Below are 23,749 nucleotides of genomic sequence, written 5' to 3'. Positions count from 1 at the left end.
TCTCACACCGTTGCTATGCGACAGGAGCGGAAATCGGGAACACCTGGTGGCGCAATTGACCCAGAGATGTTGAGAAACGTAGACCTCAAATAGTTCCAGGACGTTCATAGCGGGCAATTGGAATACATTGAGTTAGAGAGACAGAACTGCGATTTTTGGTAATTAGTAGACAATAAAATAATTTATTTACATTATTTATAAAATAATGTATACATAGCATATGTAGCTGTATCAGTGTTGTTTTTAAAAGATCAGATCCGCTAATATTTGAGGATTCATTTGGTCAGATATCCTTACCTGCCTTAACATATTTTAGGCATAAGTTACCATTGTAAAAGTCCATGTTATATAAACGACACCGTGGTCTTTTACCAAGGTAACTTCAGACTCTGAATATATATATATATATATGTGTGTGTGTGTCATCTAAATGTTCATTGTCCTATTACTAATCTCATGGTAAATATTAAGTTTGTTCTTAGAAAATGCATTCCAAATAAGTGAAGATATTTTAAGATTAAGTGAAAATGAACCTTGTTTAATGTTTTTGATTCTTGTGAACCCTTCAGTTATTAATATAAAAATATATTTGTAGTATATTCAAATTTAAAACATTTTTACACATTTAATCATATATTTTGTTGACTTTTGTTATGCTCTTATTTACAGCAATCTATTTATACATTTATAATAAACTATACATATAATTAAATAATTCACATTTATTTATATAGCACTTTTTATTATACACAGTTTCAAAGCAGCTTTACAGAAAATGAATGTTTCTATATTACACATAAGAGTTCTGTTAACAGGTGTAACGGTGTCAAACTAATGTTCATATGGCAGAAATGTTCTAAAATTAGGCTATACAAATCATGCAGTTAAGTAATGTCATGTAGGCTATTCAGAAACAATGAAACATGTATACAGAAACAATGAACAAATTAAAGCAATGGTTACATGATGTGATCATTACAATGCAAGGAAAATTGATCAGTTTTGTATGTTTATTAAGAGTCAGCTTCATCTGAAGTCCTCTCAAGGGCTGGCGTCATCTCTTCACAGGTGCTGGTCATCTGAAGTCTTCATGAGCTGGATATAGTCCGCAGGAGCAATCTATAGATTACACCAACAAAATGTGATGCAATCATACTTGGGAACTGGCACTTTTTCACAAAGGACAGGGAGAGACTTGCCAAACCCAGTGAAGAAACTCATTGTGAGGATGATATCTCATTACAGGGAGTCTTCAGGTGGTTCTTGTTCTGAGCCAGATAGAGAAGGAGAAAAACACAGGAGAAATGGTTAAGTGCTGCTCCATCACATTTCAGTCCTGTGGCATCTGCTCCTTCAACACAGTACTTCTATAGTTGCTAAGACGTTTAAGTATAAAATACAGTAATAATGTACAGGTTTACTGTGATTACTTCTATAAAATAGTAGTGGCCTATATAATACATTTTTGGAAATTTAGTCTAGCATAATTATGAAATGAAAACTGCTCACCTATTTTAAACTTTTCATTCTCACTTAGGTCCATCAGCATCCTTTGCAATAAATCCAAGTCTATTAAATAACTCCCCACCAGCAAAAATCACGTTTAAAAGCCTTAATTACACAACGATGTATGAAACTGCATGTAGAGAATGAATAACATCCCGTAAATCTACTAATTAAGTGAGGAATAATCTAATAATGATCAGTTTTAATGCACAAGGTAATTTGATTAACTGTGCTGATAATATGCAATTTTGTTCTATAAATGTATTACCTTTTAAAAGTTCCGGGAACTATTGAGCGGCTCCATGATCCGCCATCGCTGTAAAAAAAAAAAAACCGGTCCAGTGGAGGAGTCAACGGAGTTGTCGCAACTCTCTCTCTCTCTATACTCACAACCGGCGCAACGTCATAGAATGTCTCTGAACAGGTTCACGCCCACTTTTGGGGGAAAACAAACCGCCATACAGCATCGGATCGAGGAAGTGGACTAACCTTACAACATGCCAAAGAGTTGTTGTGTGGTTGGGTGCACCAATAATGTTTGTAAAAACCCAAATTTAGCCCAGGCTACCTGCCATCATCATCCATATCTTGCTGTTATGGAAATATTATGAATTACGGATGATGCTATCGAAAGCGAAGCCAGGCTAGTTGTATGGCTGGACAGAAAAGTGCACTCAGTACTCTAAATATAAGGACATAATATATACATTTAAAGATGTTTACTTTCAAATGAAGTAAAATCATTCACTGGTTTACCTGGTGATTAGATTAGGTACGAGTAAATGTCCGGCAAGACACCTCTGGCCACTGGGTGGGGTTGTTACACCAATTTGACGCTGGGATAATGAGTTTTTAAATTGACCAAATTAAGTTTATGGATGTATCTTTCACGCTCTATGGCAGGCAGGGTGGACATATAATTACTTGACATGATTAATCCTAGTGATTACTTAAGTTATTCACGTCTGTCGGCTGTGTATGGATGTTGCTTTTTGCCGCTATTTTGTATTGAAGCCTATGGGAAGTCTAGTTTGTTTTCCCCCAAAAAGGGGCGGTAACGAAATTGACAGTTAAGTTCCCGGATGTGCCGGTAGTGCGTATGGCTCTGAATTGACCTATCGGTAAGCCCCGCCCCCTTAGTTACTGTTGCTCCCTCGGACAAACAAACAGAGTTGCGTCTTATGACAGCTACAGTGTGAAAATCATAGACAGTGGGTGCGTCCGAAATCGCATACTTCCCTACTATATAGTATGCGAAAAACAGTATGCGAGGCAAGTAGTATGTCCGAATTCATAGTATTCGAAAAATAGTAGGCGAGAAGTACCCGGATGACCTACTACTTCCTTCCGAATTCTGTAGTAGGCATACGATGGACACTTTACTATCCCATGAGGCCACGGGAGAGGCGGCGTCATACTCGAAAAATGGCGGAAAGCCGCGACGCGGCTGTCTTTAAGTGTAAAGTACCTCAGGGAAAAACATTGTTGATGTTCATTGTGGTTAACTTGTACTTGTTTAACATCATCCAAGTAAACCACTGACTTGTTGAGGGTTAAACAAACAGATGAAACGATTGTGTGAATTGGGTGTAATAAGATCTCTAATCATTACTGATGGAGTTACGTAACCTCAATGTAGTACATCAGCTTGTTACGCTGCTTTCTTTAAATAGACGGTTCGTTAAGAGGTAAGAATTTAAATCATTAACGATGTTCGCGCAGTGAAGTGGGCTCTTTAAATTTTCGCGCTGTTGTGAAGACGCATGACACGTGACAACATCAACATGACGGATGTAGTACGTCCGAATTCCATTCATACTATATAGAACGTACTTTTTTAACGGTCGAGTAGTATGTTCGAATTCAAATGTAGTACCTACACAAGTAGTATGCGATTTCGGACGCAGCCATAATATACGTAGACGCCTCATAGACTGACGCTGCCTATTGGAGCTGACGTACAGCGCGGCCGCCATCTTGGATGGGTCTCCATTGCGCCCCCCCTGCATTAATTTCTACTGAGGAATGTGTATCCCCAACTACAATAATCATAACTCCCCGAATCTTTACCGGATTTTCACACGGTTTGGTTTGTTACAAACTGCAGAGATTTAGTTTTTTAGATTTAGACGCTGTTACACATTAAAAAATACGTGCTTTCATGCTAAAAGACTTTGTATTATGCTCTTTAACAAAGACATATGGTAGGCTATGGCATATTGATAAATGAATGAATTTTATATTTTAATAAAGAAACAAGTTTGATTGTTCATTTGAATTTATTTCTCTCTCTCTCTCTGTCTCTCACGCACACACTCAAACACACACACACACACACACGTGAAAAGAACTTAAAATAATAGTGGAAACAACTTAAAATACGCCATAATGTTTGCTCATAAAGGTAAGAGTAATACATCATTCGGAACTGTAAAGGGTCTACTTTTATTTGTGTGCATTCACAATATAAAAAAACATTGTGCTTTTATTAAAATAAATAGGAAAACAGATGCGCTTGCCGTCTCGTCTTGAACAGGAGCGCTTCACAATGATGAACTGAAACGAATTGAGTCACATATGATAAATATATCTATAGAAAGCTTTAAATTACTACCTTAAAACGAAATAATTCAAATCGAAAACAAAAACTCTTTCATTATGTAATCCGTAAAGATGCATTTCTCTCTAAAGGCTCGTCCAATGAGGAGATGGCAAGTCATTTTTCATCACCGTCTAAAATATAAAAATAAGGAAAAGCCTAAAACAGGCCCGATTATATTTTTCTGATTTTTACGTTGCTCTGCTCTTAATTCCTTAACATTTAAAGGGTTTTCTGCAACGAAATTTTGTCTGCATGATATGTGAATTATTTATTAGCCTATTTTTTTATCCATGCAGCAAAATGCTTTAAAAACAGCTGTAAAAATTACTTTAATCCAGATGATTTTAAAGAACTTCTCACTATAAATTTTACGGGTAGATAGTCGATAGAAATACGGCTATAATCTACTGCTGAAATGTTTGCGGGGAAAATCTCAGGTCAGTCTGAGCGCTCGTGGTACACACAGTGCGTCCAGCCGTACACCTGCAGGCGCCACTGACCACAAATGACACAAGCATGAAATGATGTCCCCGAGTAAGAACACATCCTCTGAACGTTGAAGAACAGAAAAAAAACAAAACAGCAAGAGATAATGAGAGAGAGTACCAGTTCCTGCTGTAATAATGTTACACGTAAGTAACGTTAGTTACGATGACATAATATTATAAATGGTAAAATAACCAAAATTATTGTTCAATCTTACTTGTGAAAGGTAATCCCACGCGATCTGGTATCTGCGCGGGTTATTGCAACAGTAAACTGCACAAAATACGGGCATAAATTGCTCGCTCTCCGTTGACTCCGCTGCTATCGTAGAGCGAGGAGACCCAAGCAATATGGCGGCGACGCTGGAATACGTTCCAGCATGTCATGAGGCGTCTACGTATATTATGTCTATGGTGAAAATCATGTCCCACAATGTTTTTGCACAATTTTGGACACAGAAGGCCACCGAATGGGAATTAAATATTCCATGGAGGGATTTATAAAATATTAATAAATAAATATGGTGGGTAACTCGAAGGAGGGTTTATAGATCACATCACGATCGCGGATGACAACATACATGATTAACACTGTTCATGTATCGCAGGGTACGATTAAATGAATGTACATTTAACCAGTTTAACATGGAGAAGCACTGAAATGTAGACCTTCGTTTATGTGTTTTTGACTTACACTGTACAAGACACGAGAAGAGTCCGCTATTTACGTTTGTACATTAGCATGGACTCACCAACTTTAATGTTAGCTAGTTTTAGCCAGAGATACCTTACTAAAGCACAAGATAACATTAACATTCTGCTTGAGCAGATGAAAATTGTAACTTAGTGAGTGTATGACAACCAGAAAATGAACGTTTTTGTATTGGGGTTGAATACTTAGGGATATTTTGCTCTGTTTTGTTTGGATTCAGGAAATGTAATAAAATGAATTATATTGCCCATCCTCTCAGGATACCTGGAATCAGTGTTACAAGTACCCCAGGCACATAGTTTTCCATTTTTGAAGCATAAACCACATAAAAGCGATGCGAGCTTAAGATGTCCTAAAAATGTCCGAGTTCCGCTCCCAGTGCAGCTGATACTCGACTGCCATTGGCTAGTCTGCGTTCGAGGGGAGGGGCTTGCAGACAGGTCAATTAGGAGGCGTGGCCTTCCAAGTCTGTGGACTTCGAAGTGTGTGCACTTAACTTTGGGACACAGCTATTATTAAGTCATGCTGAATTTGCGTTTGAACAGGTTCTTTAAAACGAATTGTTCAAAAGAACCGATTCGCAGTGTGTCGATGCAGGATGTGGTTTAAAATATGATGAATGAATGAAGCATTTATATATTGCGTTATTGTGTATTGCTGTACACCCAAAGCGCTTTACAATTATGAGGGGGTTTCTCCTCAACCTTCACCAGTGTGCAGCATCCACTTGGATGATACGACGGCAGCCACAGGACAACGGCGCCAGTGCGCTCACCACACACCAGCTACAGGTGGAGAGGAGAGAGAGATAGAGCCAATCAAGTGGATGGGGATAATTAGGAGGCCATAATTGACAAGGGCCAGTGGAGGGAATTTGGCCAGGACACAAAATAATGATAACATCATTATTTTACGATAGGCCTAGGTATAGGTATCAACATAGATTCAGAAGTTTAAAAAAAACCACAAAAGAAAGATAACCTTCAGCAAATTGCAACATAAAACATTCCTGATTCTAAACCGAAGGTTTTCATTTAACAAACTTTCTGTGAAATATATAACATATATCACAAGCGTCAGATAATAATTTAACTAAATAATAGGCTATTACAAGTTTTGTCCCTCTGTGAGGCTTCATGTAAAGAACAATACATGTCCTTCATACATGCTTCAGATAATAATTGTTTGTGTGAAATGAAAAAAAAAAACTTTAAAGCTTTGGTCTGGTCAGCAAATGCAGCAAATATAAAAGGGTCTCATACAACCGTTACTACATTTTTTGATATATATTTCTTCCAGTCAATCTTACATGCAACATAACTGATTATGGTTGAAATGAGTGGCTTACAACTGATGTCCAGATCTGGTGAATAGTTATGCTTATCTGTACATCAGATAAATATAATGCAACCGAAAAAAACATGACTAGGCAAACTTGTCTCTGCTGTAAGACAAGATTTTAGCATTTCAGTTTTGCCACTGGGACCCGAGAAAAGTAAAATATACAGTAGGTACTTCAGTGTTACAATATGATATAGGGAATGACACTTTTTACTCCAATCAAAATTTAATATTAATATAATATTATATATATATATAATAAAACTTAATATAATAAAACTAGCCACCATTTGACAACTAGCCGCCATTTTGCAAATATATTAATTCAGTTCTCTTATTAAAATATAATAATCTAAGAAAATGTGGACAAATTATTTACATATATTATCCATGTGCACATATCATATCATATTTCATATGCAGAGATATTTACACATTTAAGCTGTTGGTTAAAACTGGCAATTTAATATAGTGGAGTGAACCTGTAAAGCAAAAGAGGTTATATCCTGAATACAGAGATGGGAAAAGTCTGATAATATATACAGATAATGTGTCTATATAATGAATACAGTAACTGCAGCTTAACTTTTTGCCTTCAGAATTACAAAATAGTCAATATCACGCTTTTTGTTACACACACATGGATTGACTGTTTATATATATATATTTTTTAGAAAATGCTGATTGTGCTAATTAATATATCAGAAAATATAAAGATAACAACACAATCTGTTTTATTATCTATTTCTTTTGTACAAAATATAGTCTAAAGCTCTTATTTGTATAATTTTGTAATTGTCTTGTAATCAAAATTGAAAGTGCATCAAGTAAATGTTTCAAAATAGCATTTTTTAAGTGTCTTCTATACAATATTCTGTTCTGTTATAAACATATTTACTGTTACTTAACTCAAATGTTTTCAGCCCAAAATCTCATGACATTCTTTAAAAATGTGACCTGAACATGACGATGTAAAATGCTTTCAGTAACACTGTGTTTCTTACAAACGCTCAGTCACAAACAGGAAATGGAGTCTCTTGGGCAGTGAATAGGTTGGGTCAATTTGACCTATAGTCACATGCTGGATTTTTTAAAGTAACAGCATGGAAGGAATATTCATCCTGCTTTAGCACGAATCAGGATTTGTGGCCAGAAAGAGATAATTTTGAATTCAATCTTCGGTCAATGGCACAATATAAGAGTATGCAATTGTTTAAATTTCATCAGCTCTTTTTCGAAACAATTCATATCTTAATGCGTGCCTGACTGTACTCGCAACTCCCAAAAAAGGATTTTGTCTGACTGAGTGAATTTGATAAGGTGGTTTTCCCCCATCTACAACAAAACACAGAGCTGATCTTCTTTCTGCATTGTGACGAGGCGTAATAGTACAGAAGAGGATCCAGAAAAACACTTGCGCTCCCCAAACACACAGCCAACAGGTAAGCCGCATATGATGAATCTCCCTCACCGCTGTTGAATCCAGTAGCTAAGAGAAAACAGTGGTACAATAGGATGCCACTGGTTGGTGCGAAGCACACAACAAACTCGGTCAGCACAGCGATAGCCATAATCACAGCTTTCCTTCGCTTTCCTGAGGGCGATGATGATTTCCCAGTTTGATTAGACTTGGTTTGGAGCACATATATGATGGCGGAGTAGCTCACTAAGGTGACAATAAGTGGCACAAAGTAGTAGACACAGGAGAGGATGGAGAACTGGTACATGTACTGCTGATCTGTAGAGTTATTATGGATGAGTGCATCATGGCAAGTGACACCCACATCCTTTATCTTAAATGTCTGTGTTATGGAGAGAAGCGGCACTGTACCAGCGAGCGCCAGCAGCCAGACCAGCACACACACACATGTGGCTTTCCTTGTGCTCCTCCAGGTCAGAGAGGTGATGGGAAACACCACGGCTAGAAGCCTGTCCACACTCATGCACATCATCAGCAGTATGGAGCAGTACATGTAGCAGTAGTAAGCTGCACTGAGCACACGACACGCCGCCTCACCGAACACCCAATCTGAAGCGTTCAGCTGGTAGTGGATCTTCAGAGGCAGCAGCAGGGTGAAGAGCAGGTCCACACACGCCAGGTGAGACATGTATATCGCAGCTGGCTTCTTCGCTCGAACCCTACATGTGAATGTCACCAAGGCCAAAGCGTTCAGAGGCAAACTAATGAGGATGATGAAGATGTAGAACAAGGGCATGATGCGTGTGACCAGTGGGCTTTTAAGGAAGTCAACAGCCTCCTCTGAGATCTTGAATATCAGGATTGTTGTCCGGTTGCATTTTGCTGTTTTCGGATCAGTGATGTTACATGGATGTGCTCCTTTATTAGATCGGAATGATTGTTGGCGTATCTCTATAACCCGACATACAAAAACACAACAGCATCAATGGCACCTCCCATAACAACACTAGACATAAGACTGAGAGGCCTTGATGAAGATGTTTAAGACGTTCACACCAAGAATTATATAACTATCATTCACATCAACAGATTGTTTATCAATGCATGCATCATCTTTGTTCATTAAAGCAGTATTCTAACTGGCTGTATATTTTTATCAGTCATAAGGTGGAAGAAATCATTCTGAAAGTACGGATATCCTTCCTCTGTGTTGTTATTGGTACAGTGTGAATTTTATTCTCATAGAAAGAATGAGTTTTAACTTATCATTATTGTTCTTGGTGTGAACAGGCCTTAAATTAAAGCCTCAGAGTCCAAAACAAACACAAGGCCATTTCATTTATTGTATAATTACTGTTAGCGGTCTGTCTGCTGCATGTCGTGCATACCTTTACGAGGTTTATTTGGCATTAAAGAAGAGTCGGGCAATGTCTCATTATCCATACTGTATTCAATCGGCTCATCCGTCTGGGTTTCATAGAGATGCTGAACAGCAAAACTGCGCCCAGCGGGGGCTGTAACCAAAGACACAAACATCAGTGATAGCTCTCATAACACTGCCAGATAAGGAAAGGCGAATGCGACACATTTGCCTTGATAAAGCCTTAAGTTAATCTTAGCCAAAGACAAAACACTGGGCCAGTGAGCAGCATATTTTGCATATTTTACAACTTAAAACTGGATATTTCATTAAGTGCTATCCTGTCAATATGTACCAAAACATGATTTTTAACCATAAAATGTACTGATAAACACTATACAGATGATAAAGCCATCAAAGACCGCACCAGACACAAAAATAATGCAATAAACATTAACTAAATAACAGAAAATGTAACACAAAACGCCCTAATGTACATAATATATGAAAACTAAATTATTTATATAAAATACAATCATTTGATGTGTACTGCAGTGACTTCTGGGAATGTCCTTTTACTGTTTTTCATGTAAATTTTTAACAGTATTTTACAGTAAATGTATAATGCGATGTTAAACCATCAATGTTTCACATGTTTATATGGTAAATTACAAATAACCAATTTATATATATATATATATATATATATTTTTTTTTTTTTTTTTTCACAGTACTTTAAAGTCTTTTTCTGTTTAAATAAATAAATCATACATATTTTTGTATATTGTTGGGCCTATGGTTCTTGGTAATATTAATAAATGTAATGTTTAAATATAAATTTATAGATTTATTTTTCTTGTTGCCTTTTTTTTTGTGTGTGTTTGTGTGTGTGTGTGCATTTCTCATTCTTTGGTCATTACTTCATGTCCAGTGTAAGGAAGATGATCTCTGAAAACTATACCTTTTCTGGGTTTCTCACGATGATCTTCTGGATAAACCAGCTGAACAGTTGTCGTATTTCCAGCTAAACTGCCTTCGGCACTAACTGTAATCAAACATACAAAATAAATACCAGTATAGGCTAAGGATTATTTGAGTATAAACATATGACAAGTTATATTTTGAAAGCCATGTTGGTTGGTACTAGTAGCTGTTTCTAGCTGATCTAAAATTGTAATTTAGCTGGTCATTTTTCATGTTTTTTTTTTTTTTTCTTCTTCTTGATAATTTTCTTAGTTTTATTAATATTCTGAAGCAGAGACTTTATAGGCTATAGGCTATGTATCTATCTATCTATCTAAAACTAGACTTGTGACAGATTGGCAATCTGTCTGAGTGGTTTCCATATCTAGGAAAACATTTATTTCAAACAGAAATAATACTTTTACAGTAGGCTATTACTATTTTTTTATCGCACTTTTAATAATTGACGTTAAGTGCTGCATTGCTACATATTTCTTTATATGTTCTTTTTATTTATTTAGAGAAAAAGAGAGAGCGTAACAATCAATAAATAGCCTAACAATAATAAAGTCACTTTCAGTTATTCTAAGTAAAGCGCAGCATGGAAAAATACCAGCAGTCACATCCCTTTTGAAAATCATAATCTCAGTTTCTTCACGAATGAATAAACTTACCGTTAAAGATGGCAGTGCATGTGTGGGCATTCAGAATTAAAAACAGGATCGTTTTGATTTCCATAACAAGGTGTGTTTCTGTTCCTTGTTTGTAAAACAAAAAGTTCGAAGTTGAATTTTAGTTCGAAAGAAAAACAAACTCTTCTAACTGAAGAAAGAAGCGGTTGTTTTGAGAATCAAACTGGCGCGAGTCGCAGTGTGAACTGCACTGCTCGTGCGGTCTGACGAGAGCGAGGATGTGCGTTACAATGTGATGACATCACGAGCCCTGGGTCCCAGAGCAGCTGTTATAAAACCCAGACGTTGTGTCTGACTGTCCCACAGATAGCCTAGGCTACGTCTGTGTGGTTAAAATGCTAAGCAGATAGATAGATAGATAGAATGTTGTTTCTTAATTCATTACATAATTTCCTGACCTGTTCTACCCTCCTGTTTTTAATTAGTCTGACTGTTGTGTTTAAATCTGATCAAAAATGTATTTGAATGAATCTGATTTTGTTTGTGCTGCTCCATACATGAATACCAGAATGTTCTAGCAAAACAGGAGTTGCATATTTGCTTATTCTGTTGAGACTAGACCTCCCACTGATTAAAATAACACACACACACATAGCCTATGCTCAGTGGCCATTTCCGGTTTATATACAGAAAACCAGTGCTGGACAGGAAAAGATGTGAATGGGGGAGATCAGAATCTAACTGCTGTGCTATTCCAGTCAACTAGCTTTTTTTTTTTTTTTTTTAAACAGTGCTTCATTTCTGACAGTAACCATGCCTACAGACGGAATGAGATGTACTTCATGCTCTTTGAACAGGTTACTGAAATGCTGAGAGGTTGGGGTTTTACATCGGGTGGGTGAACTCAGGTCATTTGGGCTGCTTTTTGACATTGAGCTGACTTTGAAATGTGGCTTAATTTACTGAGATTCACCCTGTCTCTGCAAATGTGGTTTGTAGCTGTATAACCTGTCTCTTCTTGCAGGGTGTGGTCTGTTTTTGTGAATAGGCCCTATAAAATTCAAGTTATAGCCTACCCTAGACCTCTGATTAAGAAAACAGACACATGCAGGATAAGATGCCCCCATTAACTACAATAGTAAATTAACGATTACATTAGTTTACTTAATTAATGGTTAAATGAACTATTCTGCATTGTGTTGCCAAAAAAAAAGCAGAATCTCAGTAAAGGAGATTCATCTGAAAGGTAAACTTGACTGTCAAGTCTCGACATATACAGGCATGTGGATATTTACATATTTAAATGCAGATATTTGGTTACACTTTATTTCGATAGTCCACTTTAGACATTCTGCTTTGTAACTACATGTCAACTAATTCTCATTCATTTGCAACTACATGTCTACTAACTCTCAGTAGGGTAGGTTTAGGGTTAGTAGAATAAGTTGACATACACTTGCAAAGTTTCTCATACTTTGTATGTTGTGGACCCATTAAAATAAAGTGTTAGAAGTTATTAAGCAGACAGTCTACTAATACTCTAATGACTGCTAGTTGACATGTAGTTGCAAAGTTACTTGCTGATAGTAGAATGTCTAAAGCGGACTATCGAAATAAAGTGTAGGTATTTTAATGGAGCATATTCATAATAGCAATACTGTGAATTCTAATGGAATGTTTTTACTCAAATAGATTTGAATGAATAGAGAAAATGTCTGAAACACACATCCAACAGAGACACATCCACTTGTGATGCTTATTTGAAACGGCCATCTGTTTTATATCTTACTTTACTGCCTATGTGCAGTTTACAAAGCTTTGTCCCCCGTCACACTAGGCTAATCTTGCTGAAGTGCATGTTTATGAAAATATTATAATCTTTATTCTAATTGTATTCCAATAGTACCATTTTATTTTACTTTAAGCTTGATACTCAGTTCTGAGGTGTTTTTACTGTGTAGCTACACAAGAGGGCAGTGTGATTCTACATCAACAGGAAGAAAAAAATTCTAAAGACAATTGCATTATAATAGAGCAAAAAGATAGTTACATTTATAATTGAGTGTGTTTGTTTCTCTGATTATTCACTAATTATCTTTTCCCCTAGATGTGTTAGTCTATAATGAAGTAAGCCAGAGGAAGGATTACTGTAAGTATGTTTGCATTTGGAAACTTGGGGAAGAATAGGTATTCCAATGCATTTTTTCTTCTTTTTTTTCCACATCATGAAATTAGTAGTAGTTTTAAGACGTTTAAAATAATTCTAGTGTAATGCCACTTCCTGGTCACTAGATGTCAGTGAGTCCAAACGACTAACGCAATTTAAAAACATTACTGGGTGCACTTTTTTTTTACACAAGCTGTTGCATTTATCGTACATCGTGTAGGCCTAATAATAATTTAACTGGAAGCATAATCCTTGTTATAGAGATATCTTTCTTCTTCTTCTTTGTTAATCAATCGTTTTTCTGAACGATTCCTGACTCTTGACTTTAGCTGAGAGACTGAGCAGACTCGAGCTGTCAAATTAATTATGCATCACATTCCATTAGTCATAATGAATTACAGAGCAAGCCATATTCAGTGATTCACTGAGCAATAAAAATGAAACTGGAACCAGTTGAAAAGTCATAAATGAGTCATAAATGAGATAGCCTACTCTGTATTATGAAATATTAATAGACTATTAGGGCTGTCAATTAAACATGTTCATTTAGTGCACTTTTTAGATTTAAAACCATTGCTAGGTGAATACATCATATCATGTGTAGTAATGGTATTAATTCATTACATTAATTTGCCTAGATAATGCCATTGAATTATCTTAAATTTTAATCAAACAAAATAGGTAATCAATTGCAATTTCTTTGAATAATTAATCACAATTTAATGTAACTAAATCAATATGTAAATAAATAATTTAATTAACAGCCATAATTAAAATATTTTTTTGTTTAATTTACTACTTTTCTGTTTCTTCAGCTAATTCTGATAACAATGTTATTGTGGATATATATATATATATATATATATAAGTAAATTTGTACATTTTTAAAATGGTCATATTAGCTGTTAGATAAGGTAAATGTGTTATATTTGTTTCGTATTACTCTAAAGATATTTATGCTTTTTTGCAATCATAATGGCAATCCCAGTAGTATATATAACCAAACCGAATCCTAACCTTTTACTCTAACCTGTGTAGCTTTGATCTCTTTGTTTTCTGAATATCATTCTGAATCTCTTTGTTGTAAACATATGACACCAGCACAAGTGACGCACAGATGTACAGGAAGCACATGCATCCTGACATTTCTAACACATTCAGTCCTTCTGATGTTGCTCAGACATTCAGTCTCCTCAAACACATGGAACTCACAGTAACGATGAAATATAAAGTGACGTGTTTGCATGTGTGTGGGAGAGTGTGAACTCACACATGCATGGAAGGGTTGTGTGTGTTTGATTACAAGCGTAAAGCCAATCGGTGACATAATTTGTGGCTTAATTTATTAATTTTAAAGACATTGTCATGAGTGCAACTGGCATTCACATAGTCCATTTGCATGTTTAATGCGATGGCTTTAAAGAAATAAGCACACAAATGTTTGTCCATGACAATAAACAAGTCTTGAAAGTGTACTGTTTATGTCATCTTTGATGAGATGTTTTAATCTCAGCAATCTGGAATTATTATCTTTGCTTAATAGTTTCCTGTGAAGTCATGCAACTGGCGGTAATTCTCTCCAATCTCTATATCGGAAACAACTGCAATTCAGTGCCAGCAGAACATTTCACTGGCAATAATTAGCTGTCAAGGTCAGAGTGTTAAAACCATCCATTAGAAAACAAGCTAGTATTCGCTTACTATTAACCTATCAACCTGCAGCCCCAAAAGACCGGGACTCAGAGAGCCAATTAGAGTGAATTTCTGTTCCTTCTGGGCCATTCTTTATGACATCATAATGACCGCTTCCTGTGATCTGCATTCTGCCTGTAATCTTCAATTTCCTAAACTCTTTAGTTCTGAAAACACTCCGGTCATACTGAGGAGACGATGCCATTTGTGCCAGAAAGTCTATTTTCTATCGTTTTATTTGAAAAAGTTACTGCTGGATTTTCAAGAAATCCTATTTTCACACTGTAACCACAATAAAAAAACATATATATATATACTCTATATATAATATATGAATTTAACTTTTAGTAAGCAGGGATGCATTGAATTGATTAAAAGTAACAGTGAAGTAATGTATGTTTCCATTTCAAATGAATGCTGTTCTTTTGAATTTTATATTCATCAAAAAATCCTGAAAAAAATATCATAGTTTAGATAGAAATATTAAACAGTACAACTGTTTTCAACATGATAAAATAATAATAAGAAAAGTTTCAGAAAATCAGTATTGGAATGATTTCTGAAGGATCATGTGACACTGAAGACTGGAGTAATGATGCTGAAAATTCATCTTTGCATCACAGAAATACATTATATTTTAAAATATATTCAGATAGAAAACAGTTATTTTAAATTGCAATAATATTTCACAATATCAATATTTTTCTGTATTTTTTACACAAATCAATGGTGAGCATAATAGGCTTTTTTCTTACCAACCCCAAACTTTATTTCACTTTATAACTAAGCAAAATGCTTAATAATTTTTTTTTTTTTTTTGCACGCCATGTAACATGCAGATTGCATGATAAACCTTGTATTTGTCTGATGGGCAGTAGGAATGTTTGTGAATCATGTTGGGGAAAAAAACATTGTTTTTTTCACTTCTGTTTGGTTCCACTAGTGGCGCATAAACAACACACTCCATCTCTAAGTAGAGCTAGATCTCCAATAAGAGCGTGTGGAAGGGAGGTGATCTGTTCTTGCTACTGATATTAATTATAATGATCTCATTCAATAAACATCTCCCAATTAGCCAGAGCACATGCACACAACACATGTTTTTTTCTTTCTTTTAAAACTATCTGTCTAGTGGAGTGTGGAATGGAAGATTGGTAAAGAAAGTGTGATGCTCAATAGACAATTATGTTAAATATGTATGTATATAGAATATGCAACATTCCCAGCACCACAATCTGTGTCGAAGATTAAACCGTAATAGTGTTACCACATGGTTAGTATATCATGGTTATTATACCATAGTGTTACCACATGGTTAGTATAAAACGGCATGTTTCAGCAGCGCTCCAATATTAGAAAATCACTAATTGGTTTCTTCTTTAGCTTATCAGAGACACTTAGACACAGCAGTTCAGCAGAAATGCGTTTTGACTGCCAAATGTCACCAATGCAGTGTGTAGGGGTGTGTGTGTGTGTGTGTGTGTGTGTGTGTTGTGCAGTTGATCTCTGAGGAATGTCTCTTGACATTAAAGTCTCTGTTCTGTCCATTTCAGCAATATACAAACTCCAATCTGAAAGCAACTTTATGCTCTTTATCTATCTATCTATCTATCTATCTATCTATCTATCTATCTATCTATCTATCTATCTATCTATCTATCTATCTATCTATCTATCTATCTATCTATCTATCTATCTATCTATCTATCTACAGATTTAATTTAGTCTTCATTAGATGTTTACATTATTAGTGAACATAAACAGCAGTTCAACCATACTTGCTTTACACATGAGAACAAACATTAATGGTTTTATGAAAGCTCAAACATGCTGAGCAACATACGAGAGTGAACTTCTCTGGTTTTCACACATCAAACATACTTGAGTTTCCGTTTTTCCTAAATTAAATCTGTTCATCATATAAAGCAATCAAGCCTCTTCAGAAAATATCGACTAAATGAATCAATTAATATGGATTACTTTTATGATCTCTTTGATAGTGTTGGGAAGGTTACTTTGGAAATGTAATAGGATGCAGATTACAAGTTACCCTATTTAAAATGTAATAAGTAGTGTAACTATTTCAATTACTTTATTAAAGGCAAAAAAAAAAAAAAAAAATATATATATATATATATATATATATATATATATATATATAATTCAACATATACTAGCTTTTACAGAAAATATTCTGACGTAACACCCTTTGTAACTTTAACATTTTCATAAGTAACTGTAATTTAATTACACATATTTTTTCTCAGTAACTGTAATGGATTACAGTTACAGTAACTAGTTACTCCTCAACACTGCTCTTTGATCTTTTTGAAGCATCAAAGTGGTAGTTGCACAGACTGTCAAAGGAGGGATATAAATCGCTCAGATTTCTATTATTTAGGTGGACGCGTCTACTTTCTCCTTCCCATCTTTCCTCTGTGGTATCCTCCTCTCTTCCTTCACCCACCCATTTCTCATCTCTGGATGTAAACGCAGCTACTGAGACTTTATGCTCTACCTTAACCTCTTGTCTAGACGACATTTGTCCTCTCTCCTCTAGGCCCGCACGGGCTGCTCCTTCCAACCCCTGGTTATCCGAGGTTCTTCGTGAACATCGGACTACACTCAGAGCGGCAGAGAGAAAATGGCGCAAATCAAACGATCTGTCGGACCTCAGTAGGTACCAGTCTATGCTCACATCCTTCTCTGCTAAAGTCCACACTGCCAAATCCTCACATTTCCGCAACAAGATCGACAGCGCTCCAGACATGCGTAATCTCTTCAGAACATTTAATTCCCTCCTCTGTCCCCCTCCACCTCCTCCCTCCACCTCTATTACAGCTGATGACTTTGCCACTTTCTTTACAGACAAAACTAGATCAATCAGTGGTCAGTTTTCACCTCCACGCACACAGGACCCTCACCCTACCACATCCACTGCTAAAACTCCCATCTTTTCTTTCTGTCCACTCACTGAAGCTGAAGTATCCAAGCTTCTCCTCTCCAACCATCCTACAACATGTCCTCTTGACCCAATCCCCTCACACCTTCTCCAAGCAATCTCACCCACACTCTTACCTGCACTCACACACATCATCAACACATCCCTACTCACAGGTAACTTCCCCATTGCGTTCAAGCAGGCTCGGGTAACCCCACTGCTCAAAAAACCTACATTAAACACTTCTCTTATAGAAAACTACAGACCTGTCTCTCTCCTTCCGTTCATAGCGAAAACACTTGAACGAGTTGTCTTCAACCAAGTCTCACTGTTTCTTTCACAGAACGACAAACTGGATGCTAAACAGTCAGGTTTCAGGAGGGGCCATTCAACTGAGACTGCGCTTCTCTCGGTCACTGAAGCCCTGCGAATTGCAAAAGCCCATTCCAAATCATCAGTCCTCATTCTGCTGGACCTATCTGCCGCTTTTGACACTGTCAATCATCAGATACTCCTGTCCACCCTCTCATCACTGGGCATCTCTGGCATTCCACTTCGCTGGTTTGAATCCTATCTCACTGGTAGGTCTTTCAGGGTGGCCTGGGAGGTGAGGTATCCAAAGCACATACACTGGTCACTGGGGTTCCTCAGGGATCAGTTCTTGACCCTCCTCTTCTCCACATACACTACATCACTGGGTCCCATCATACAGGCACATGGATTCTCATACCATTGCTACGCTGATGACACACAGCTCTACCTCTCTTTTCAACCAGATGATCCAACGGTAACTGCAAGGATCTCAGGTTGCCTGGCGGACATCTCGGCATGGATGAAAGAACATCACCTGCAGCTCAACCTGGCAAAGACTGAGCTTCTTGTCCTCCCTGCCACTCCGACTCTACAGCATGACTTCACGATCCAGTTAGGTTCATCAACAATAACCCCATCAACTTCGGTCAGAAATCTTGGTGTAATCTTTGATGATCAGCTGACCTTCAAAGACCACATTACAAAACTGCTCGATCTTGCAGGTTTGCACTATATAACATCAGAAAGATCAGGCCCTTTCTGACAGAGCATGCTGCACAACTTCTTGTCCAGGCCCTTGTCATTTCTAGGCTGGACTATTGCAATGCTCTTCTGGCTGGACTTCCGTCTAATACAGTCAAACCTCTACAAATGATTCAGAATGCAGCGGCACGACTGGTCTTCAACGAGCCCAAAAGAGCCCATGTTACACCTCTCTTTATCTCCCTGCACTGGCTACCAATCACGGCTCGCATCAAGTTCAAGACACTGATGCTTGCATATAGAACAACCACTGGCTCAGCACCCGTTTACTTGCACTCTCTATTAACAAACTACATCCCTCCAGAAATCTGAGATCTGCTAGTGAGCGACGCCTCGTGATACCATCACAGAGGCGCAAAATCACTCTCTAGATCATTCTCATTCACCATTCCTGGCTGGTGGAACGATCTTCCCACCTCTATCCGGAATGCTGGATCCCTGTCAATCTTCAAGCAACAACTGAAAACTCATCTCTTTCGACAGCACTTGACTTCATCCTAAACTTAAAAAAAAAAAAAAAAAAAAAAATTATCTTTACTTATTCCTTCCTTTGGTAGTTTGTATTTATTTGAACAATGTCTGAGACTTGGTGTTGCAAGCACTTCGTATGTCTGATTGCCTCTTCAAGATTAATCGCTCGATGTATTCCCCAATTGTAAGTCGCTTTGGATAAAAGCGTCTGCTAAATGACTAAATGTAAATGTAAATGTAAATGTGCTTGGAGTGGTCGAATGGGGAATCAACCCATACATCTCTATGTGTACAAGAATGTACATTATGTTATTGTTTACACGGTAGTCAAGGATAGGCAGGGCAGCCATGCCATCCTTTTCAAAAGTCTCCGCTTTGGTCCGTTTACACTGAAACGCAACCCTGGAGTTTTCAAACTAAAACGGGGGCTGCAGCGTTTTCAGAAGTGTCCGTTTTCGACCTTGAAAATGCCGGAGTAGTGTAAACCGTAGCAAAAGTTATGCGTTTTAAAACAAAACGCACTTGTGTAAACGAGGCCTTAGTTTGGAACTTGTTTGGAGGGTGAGTAAATAATGACAGAATTTTCATTTTTTGGGGTGCACTATCCCTTTAAGACTATGCAAAATTGAAACGTCACTTTTAACAGTGCAGGTTCAGCACAGCTGAACAGCTTTGTTCTGTTTACACATTCATAATCAGGTTGATCCAAATGTTTGCTTTTCTTTTCGTAACAGTCTTGAGTCACTTTCCCAATCCACTGTAATGATTTTCATCCGTTGCTGTATGGAAATAAATCTTCCACTTGCAGGAAACATGGTCTGTTGTCCAAAAGCGTGTCTCAAACACAGCACATCCTAGTGGGCGTAACTGCTATGACAGTTTGCCAGCATTTACAGTGTAATGCCATGACAACCATTCTAAGATTTTGTTTATATTCCATCACTCTTGGGTGCAATTGTTTCCTTCTGAAACATTTTCCACAGCACTGACCACAGATGAGACCACAGTGAGTCTGTTTTTCTTTAACCCCTTAACTGTGGCCCTGTCCCAAATGGCACACTTCATGTACACTTGCAGACTTACAGTACATTGGCCGCCATGTACTGTATGTGTGTCCATTAAGTCCACGAGACCATAGGGCATCCTATTTGTCATTTTAGCTTTAGGATAGATGCTCGTGAGTGCACACAAGCAGCATTACGGCATGAAAGTATGGACTCAGCAAAGACCGCAAAAGGTTTAGGGTACGATTTGGGACAGGGCCACTATAAATTTGATCATCATTATTTGCAAATTTTAAACACTCAACGTTCATTTTAAAATCGGACATTGCATTACCACAACTATTTTGTGATAAAAGTAATAAAGTTGTGACAAGAAAATTAATCAATTCAATGAATTGTGGGTGTAACCCGGTGGTTATTTCTGGTATAGCACCTAAACAAAATTTTACAAGAACATAGATTTTTGTGATATTAACTTCAAATTTGGAACATAACTTTTTTAAACATATGGCCTTGATTTTATAGCAAATTTGGATTCCGAAATATTTAGTAAAACTCTTACTTTATATAAAATATAAACTTTTTAGTACAGTGCTAACTTAAACTTCTATAACTGTTTAATACTTACATTTTTTGAAATGCTTTCAATTCAGCAATAATCTGGCAATAAAGCGTTCTTGAATTACAACAATTTAAGTTTGGATGCTTTTTCACGTTTATGTTCAAAAGTGGGGGTGACAGTTAAGAGGCTAAATCACTAAGCTCATCCTGACAAATGGTTTAAAATCTGATTAGATTTTCTGATTAGGTGATTCTTTAACTCTGTTGAGTTGTCTGTACATTCCTCAGTAATCCAGGGGTTAAAAGTCAAGTCTATAGGTTAATGGGACTGACACGCGCTCTGTTTCCTCCTTTGTGTGTGTCTCTGGGAGAATAACTCTGACCTTTTTATTCCTTTGAAGACTGGAAAATTTGAGGAGAATTCACTGGAAGAATGAGTGGGAGAGAAACATAGTGGGGGTGGAATGTCAGTTGCGTCCCATGAACCAGTTTATGCACAGTTTTCTGGACAGCTATTTCTGCATTATTCTAATAAACCGTGCAAAAGTCAGTGATGCTCTCAGAAGCAGACGGAGATCATAAATAGCATTTATTAACAGCATCAATATGTGTTGCTAAGACAAGCATATCTATTATTTTTGCTTTTGAGACACACATGGAATAAAAAAACAATGTAAAAATCTGAACAGGATTTTTCAACAAAATGTCCTTTATTAAGCAATGGAATATATTAATGTTAGCATAAACTGCATATGCCCAACAATATGCAAAATTAACATGATAAATGCAAAATAGGAAAATTGGAAATTTTGAAAAAGCATAAACAATAACAGTATGATTTAATAGTCTAGTAAGTGTACCCATATTAATGTAGCCTTGGTCAGTTTTGTTATTAAATTAAATTAAATTAAAGATACGTTGTGTGTGAATTTGCACATATTACTTTGCAAAAACGTTTGCAGTTAGTTTTTAAAGGGGTGGTTGATTGCAATTTCACTTTTTTAACGTTAGTTAGAGTTTAATGTTGCTGTTTGAGCATAAACAATATTTGCAAAGTTGCAGCGCTGAAAGTTCAATGCAAACAGAGATATCGTCTTTTAAAATTCTGGAAGTTTAATGCCTACAAAAATGGCTGGTAAGGGACTACAACGAACTACTTCCCGGGTCTGTTACGTCACGAACCCAGATAAAATCTATTCATATATGAATTGCGATTCTGTCATCTAACGATATAGGAAAAGACCTCCTGATCAATGACAGGAGGGTCATTCCTGGGATTTGGTAACTTCAACTTGGAATATACATGTTTTTCAACTACACGTGATTCAACTTCTAAACACCCCACACCATTAGGCATATATCAAACCTCCAAAAAATATTCATCATATTTTAATATATCATATTTAAAATATCATATTTTCCCACCTCAGGCATTAAAGATCTTTTATTATTTTCAGTTTTTTTCCCAGCTTTTTTTTTTTCTCAACCCCATAACGGGATTGGTTTAAAAAGGATTTTACACATAAATCGTTATAAAACAAACATCTAACTACTGCTCTTGTGTCCCTGATAACAATTTAATGATAACAAATGTAACATTTATCATCATTTTCACATTTCTATAGGACTGAAGCTAAAAATACACAAATTGTATGTATACAGTCTCTTTATTTTTGTAAAAAATATTTTTATTTAAAATTTTAACTAAAACCACAATTTTATTGTTTTAGCCCTTAACATGTCAGACGGTAATCAGCAAGAAATACCTTTGTTCTTAATTGTCTTCCCTATATTTTTCTAAAAATACTAATGTGACAAGGTGTGATGGGGTTGTAGACTGTAACTCATTTGAAGGGATACATTGCCTTAAATTTAAATTTTTGATTTACTTTCTCTCTCATATTGTCCCCTTGTTTCTGGGTCAACATATCTGCATGGCCAACATTGTCTTTCTGCTGCAAATGTGGGTGCAATTTCTGATGTATGATGCTTGTGAACGTTTAAGTGGACATATTACTTCAAAAATTATATTTAAAACAAAAATATGAGTTGTCATGATTTTGGAGTATATATATTTACTGAAACCATGATTATTTTATATTTTTTTCATTAAAATTATTAATAAATGAAGCAAGTAACTCAACCCTGTCACAAGTTTACAACCTTGTAATAATGAGAAATACATATATTTGTGATGGGGTTGTGGTTTTTCACACAAAATGACCACTGCGTAGCAAAAAAAAAAAAAAAACATCGTATATACTTATAAATTAAAATAAAACGTTTAAAAATTTATAAAATTACATGGTTGAGTTGTTAAGCTGGACAGTACCCTCCCTGACTATAACACGCCTCAAAAATATTAATAAAAAGTATGATACTGTCACACTGTCGTGGAATCCAGGGATATGAGGAAACGTGGAGATGAGGAATAGTAGACTTTATTATGACAATTATCTAACATTACAACTCTACAGACATTACCATGACGAAACATTGACAACTAAGACCGAACACAGAGGAGAAGGAACACAGGACTTAAGAATACTAGGAAATGAGATAATTAATGACACAGGGCTGGGGACTGATTAACTAATGAAGGCATAAACTAGGACACAGACAGGAACTCCAAATAAGGTCACAAGAGGAGGGGAAACACAAGATGCTGAGACACAGTCTGACAGATACCACTAATCATTTTCTGTACCACTATTAAAGAGACCTGAATGAAGTCACATATGAGTGGAGACTAAATTGCCGGTATTATGGGCATAGAATAGTTAGTGTGACGGGGTTGAGTTCAGACTGAGAGACATAA

General features: G+C 36.5%; 1 protein-coding gene across 7 annotated transcripts; it reads right to left on the bottom strand.

Moving 5' to 3' along the window:
• Positions 1 to 736: 736 nt before the first annotated feature.
• LOC131529449 (proteinase-activated receptor 1-like) lies at positions 737 to 11,390 on the bottom strand. 7 transcript variants are annotated; one of them, XR_009268102.1, is made up of 6 exons: positions 11,064 to 11,390; positions 10,388 to 10,471; positions 9,455 to 9,580; positions 1,775 to 9,017; positions 1,510 to 1,611; positions 737 to 1,268 (listed from the first exon to the last, which is right to left on the bottom strand). XR_009268102.1 is itself a non-coding variant. In XM_058759213.1 (4 exons), exons 1-4 carry the CDS (start codon positions 11,125 to 11,127, stop codon positions 7,891 to 7,893), a joined length of 1,401 nt encoding a protein of 466 aa, XP_058615196.1. In that variant the 5' UTR covers positions 11,128 to 11,390; the 3' UTR covers positions 737 to 7,890. The 7 variants fall into 7 exon arrangements, 1 of the variants encoding a protein (XP_058615196.1); XR_009268103.1 differs by having other exon boundaries at positions 1,510 to 1,550; XR_009268099.1 differs by having other exon boundaries at positions 1,510 to 9,017.
• Positions 11,391 to 23,749: the final 12,359 nt, after the last annotated feature.

The sequence above is a fragment of the Onychostoma macrolepis genome, chromosome 21, assembly GCF_012432095.1.
Source record: "Onychostoma macrolepis isolate SWU-2019 chromosome 21, ASM1243209v1, whole genome shotgun sequence".
In the NCBI taxonomy this organism is placed as follows: domain Eukaryota; kingdom Metazoa; phylum Chordata; class Actinopteri; order Cypriniformes; family Cyprinidae; genus Onychostoma; species Onychostoma macrolepis.
This window is presented reverse-complemented; position numbering and strand designations above follow the sequence as displayed.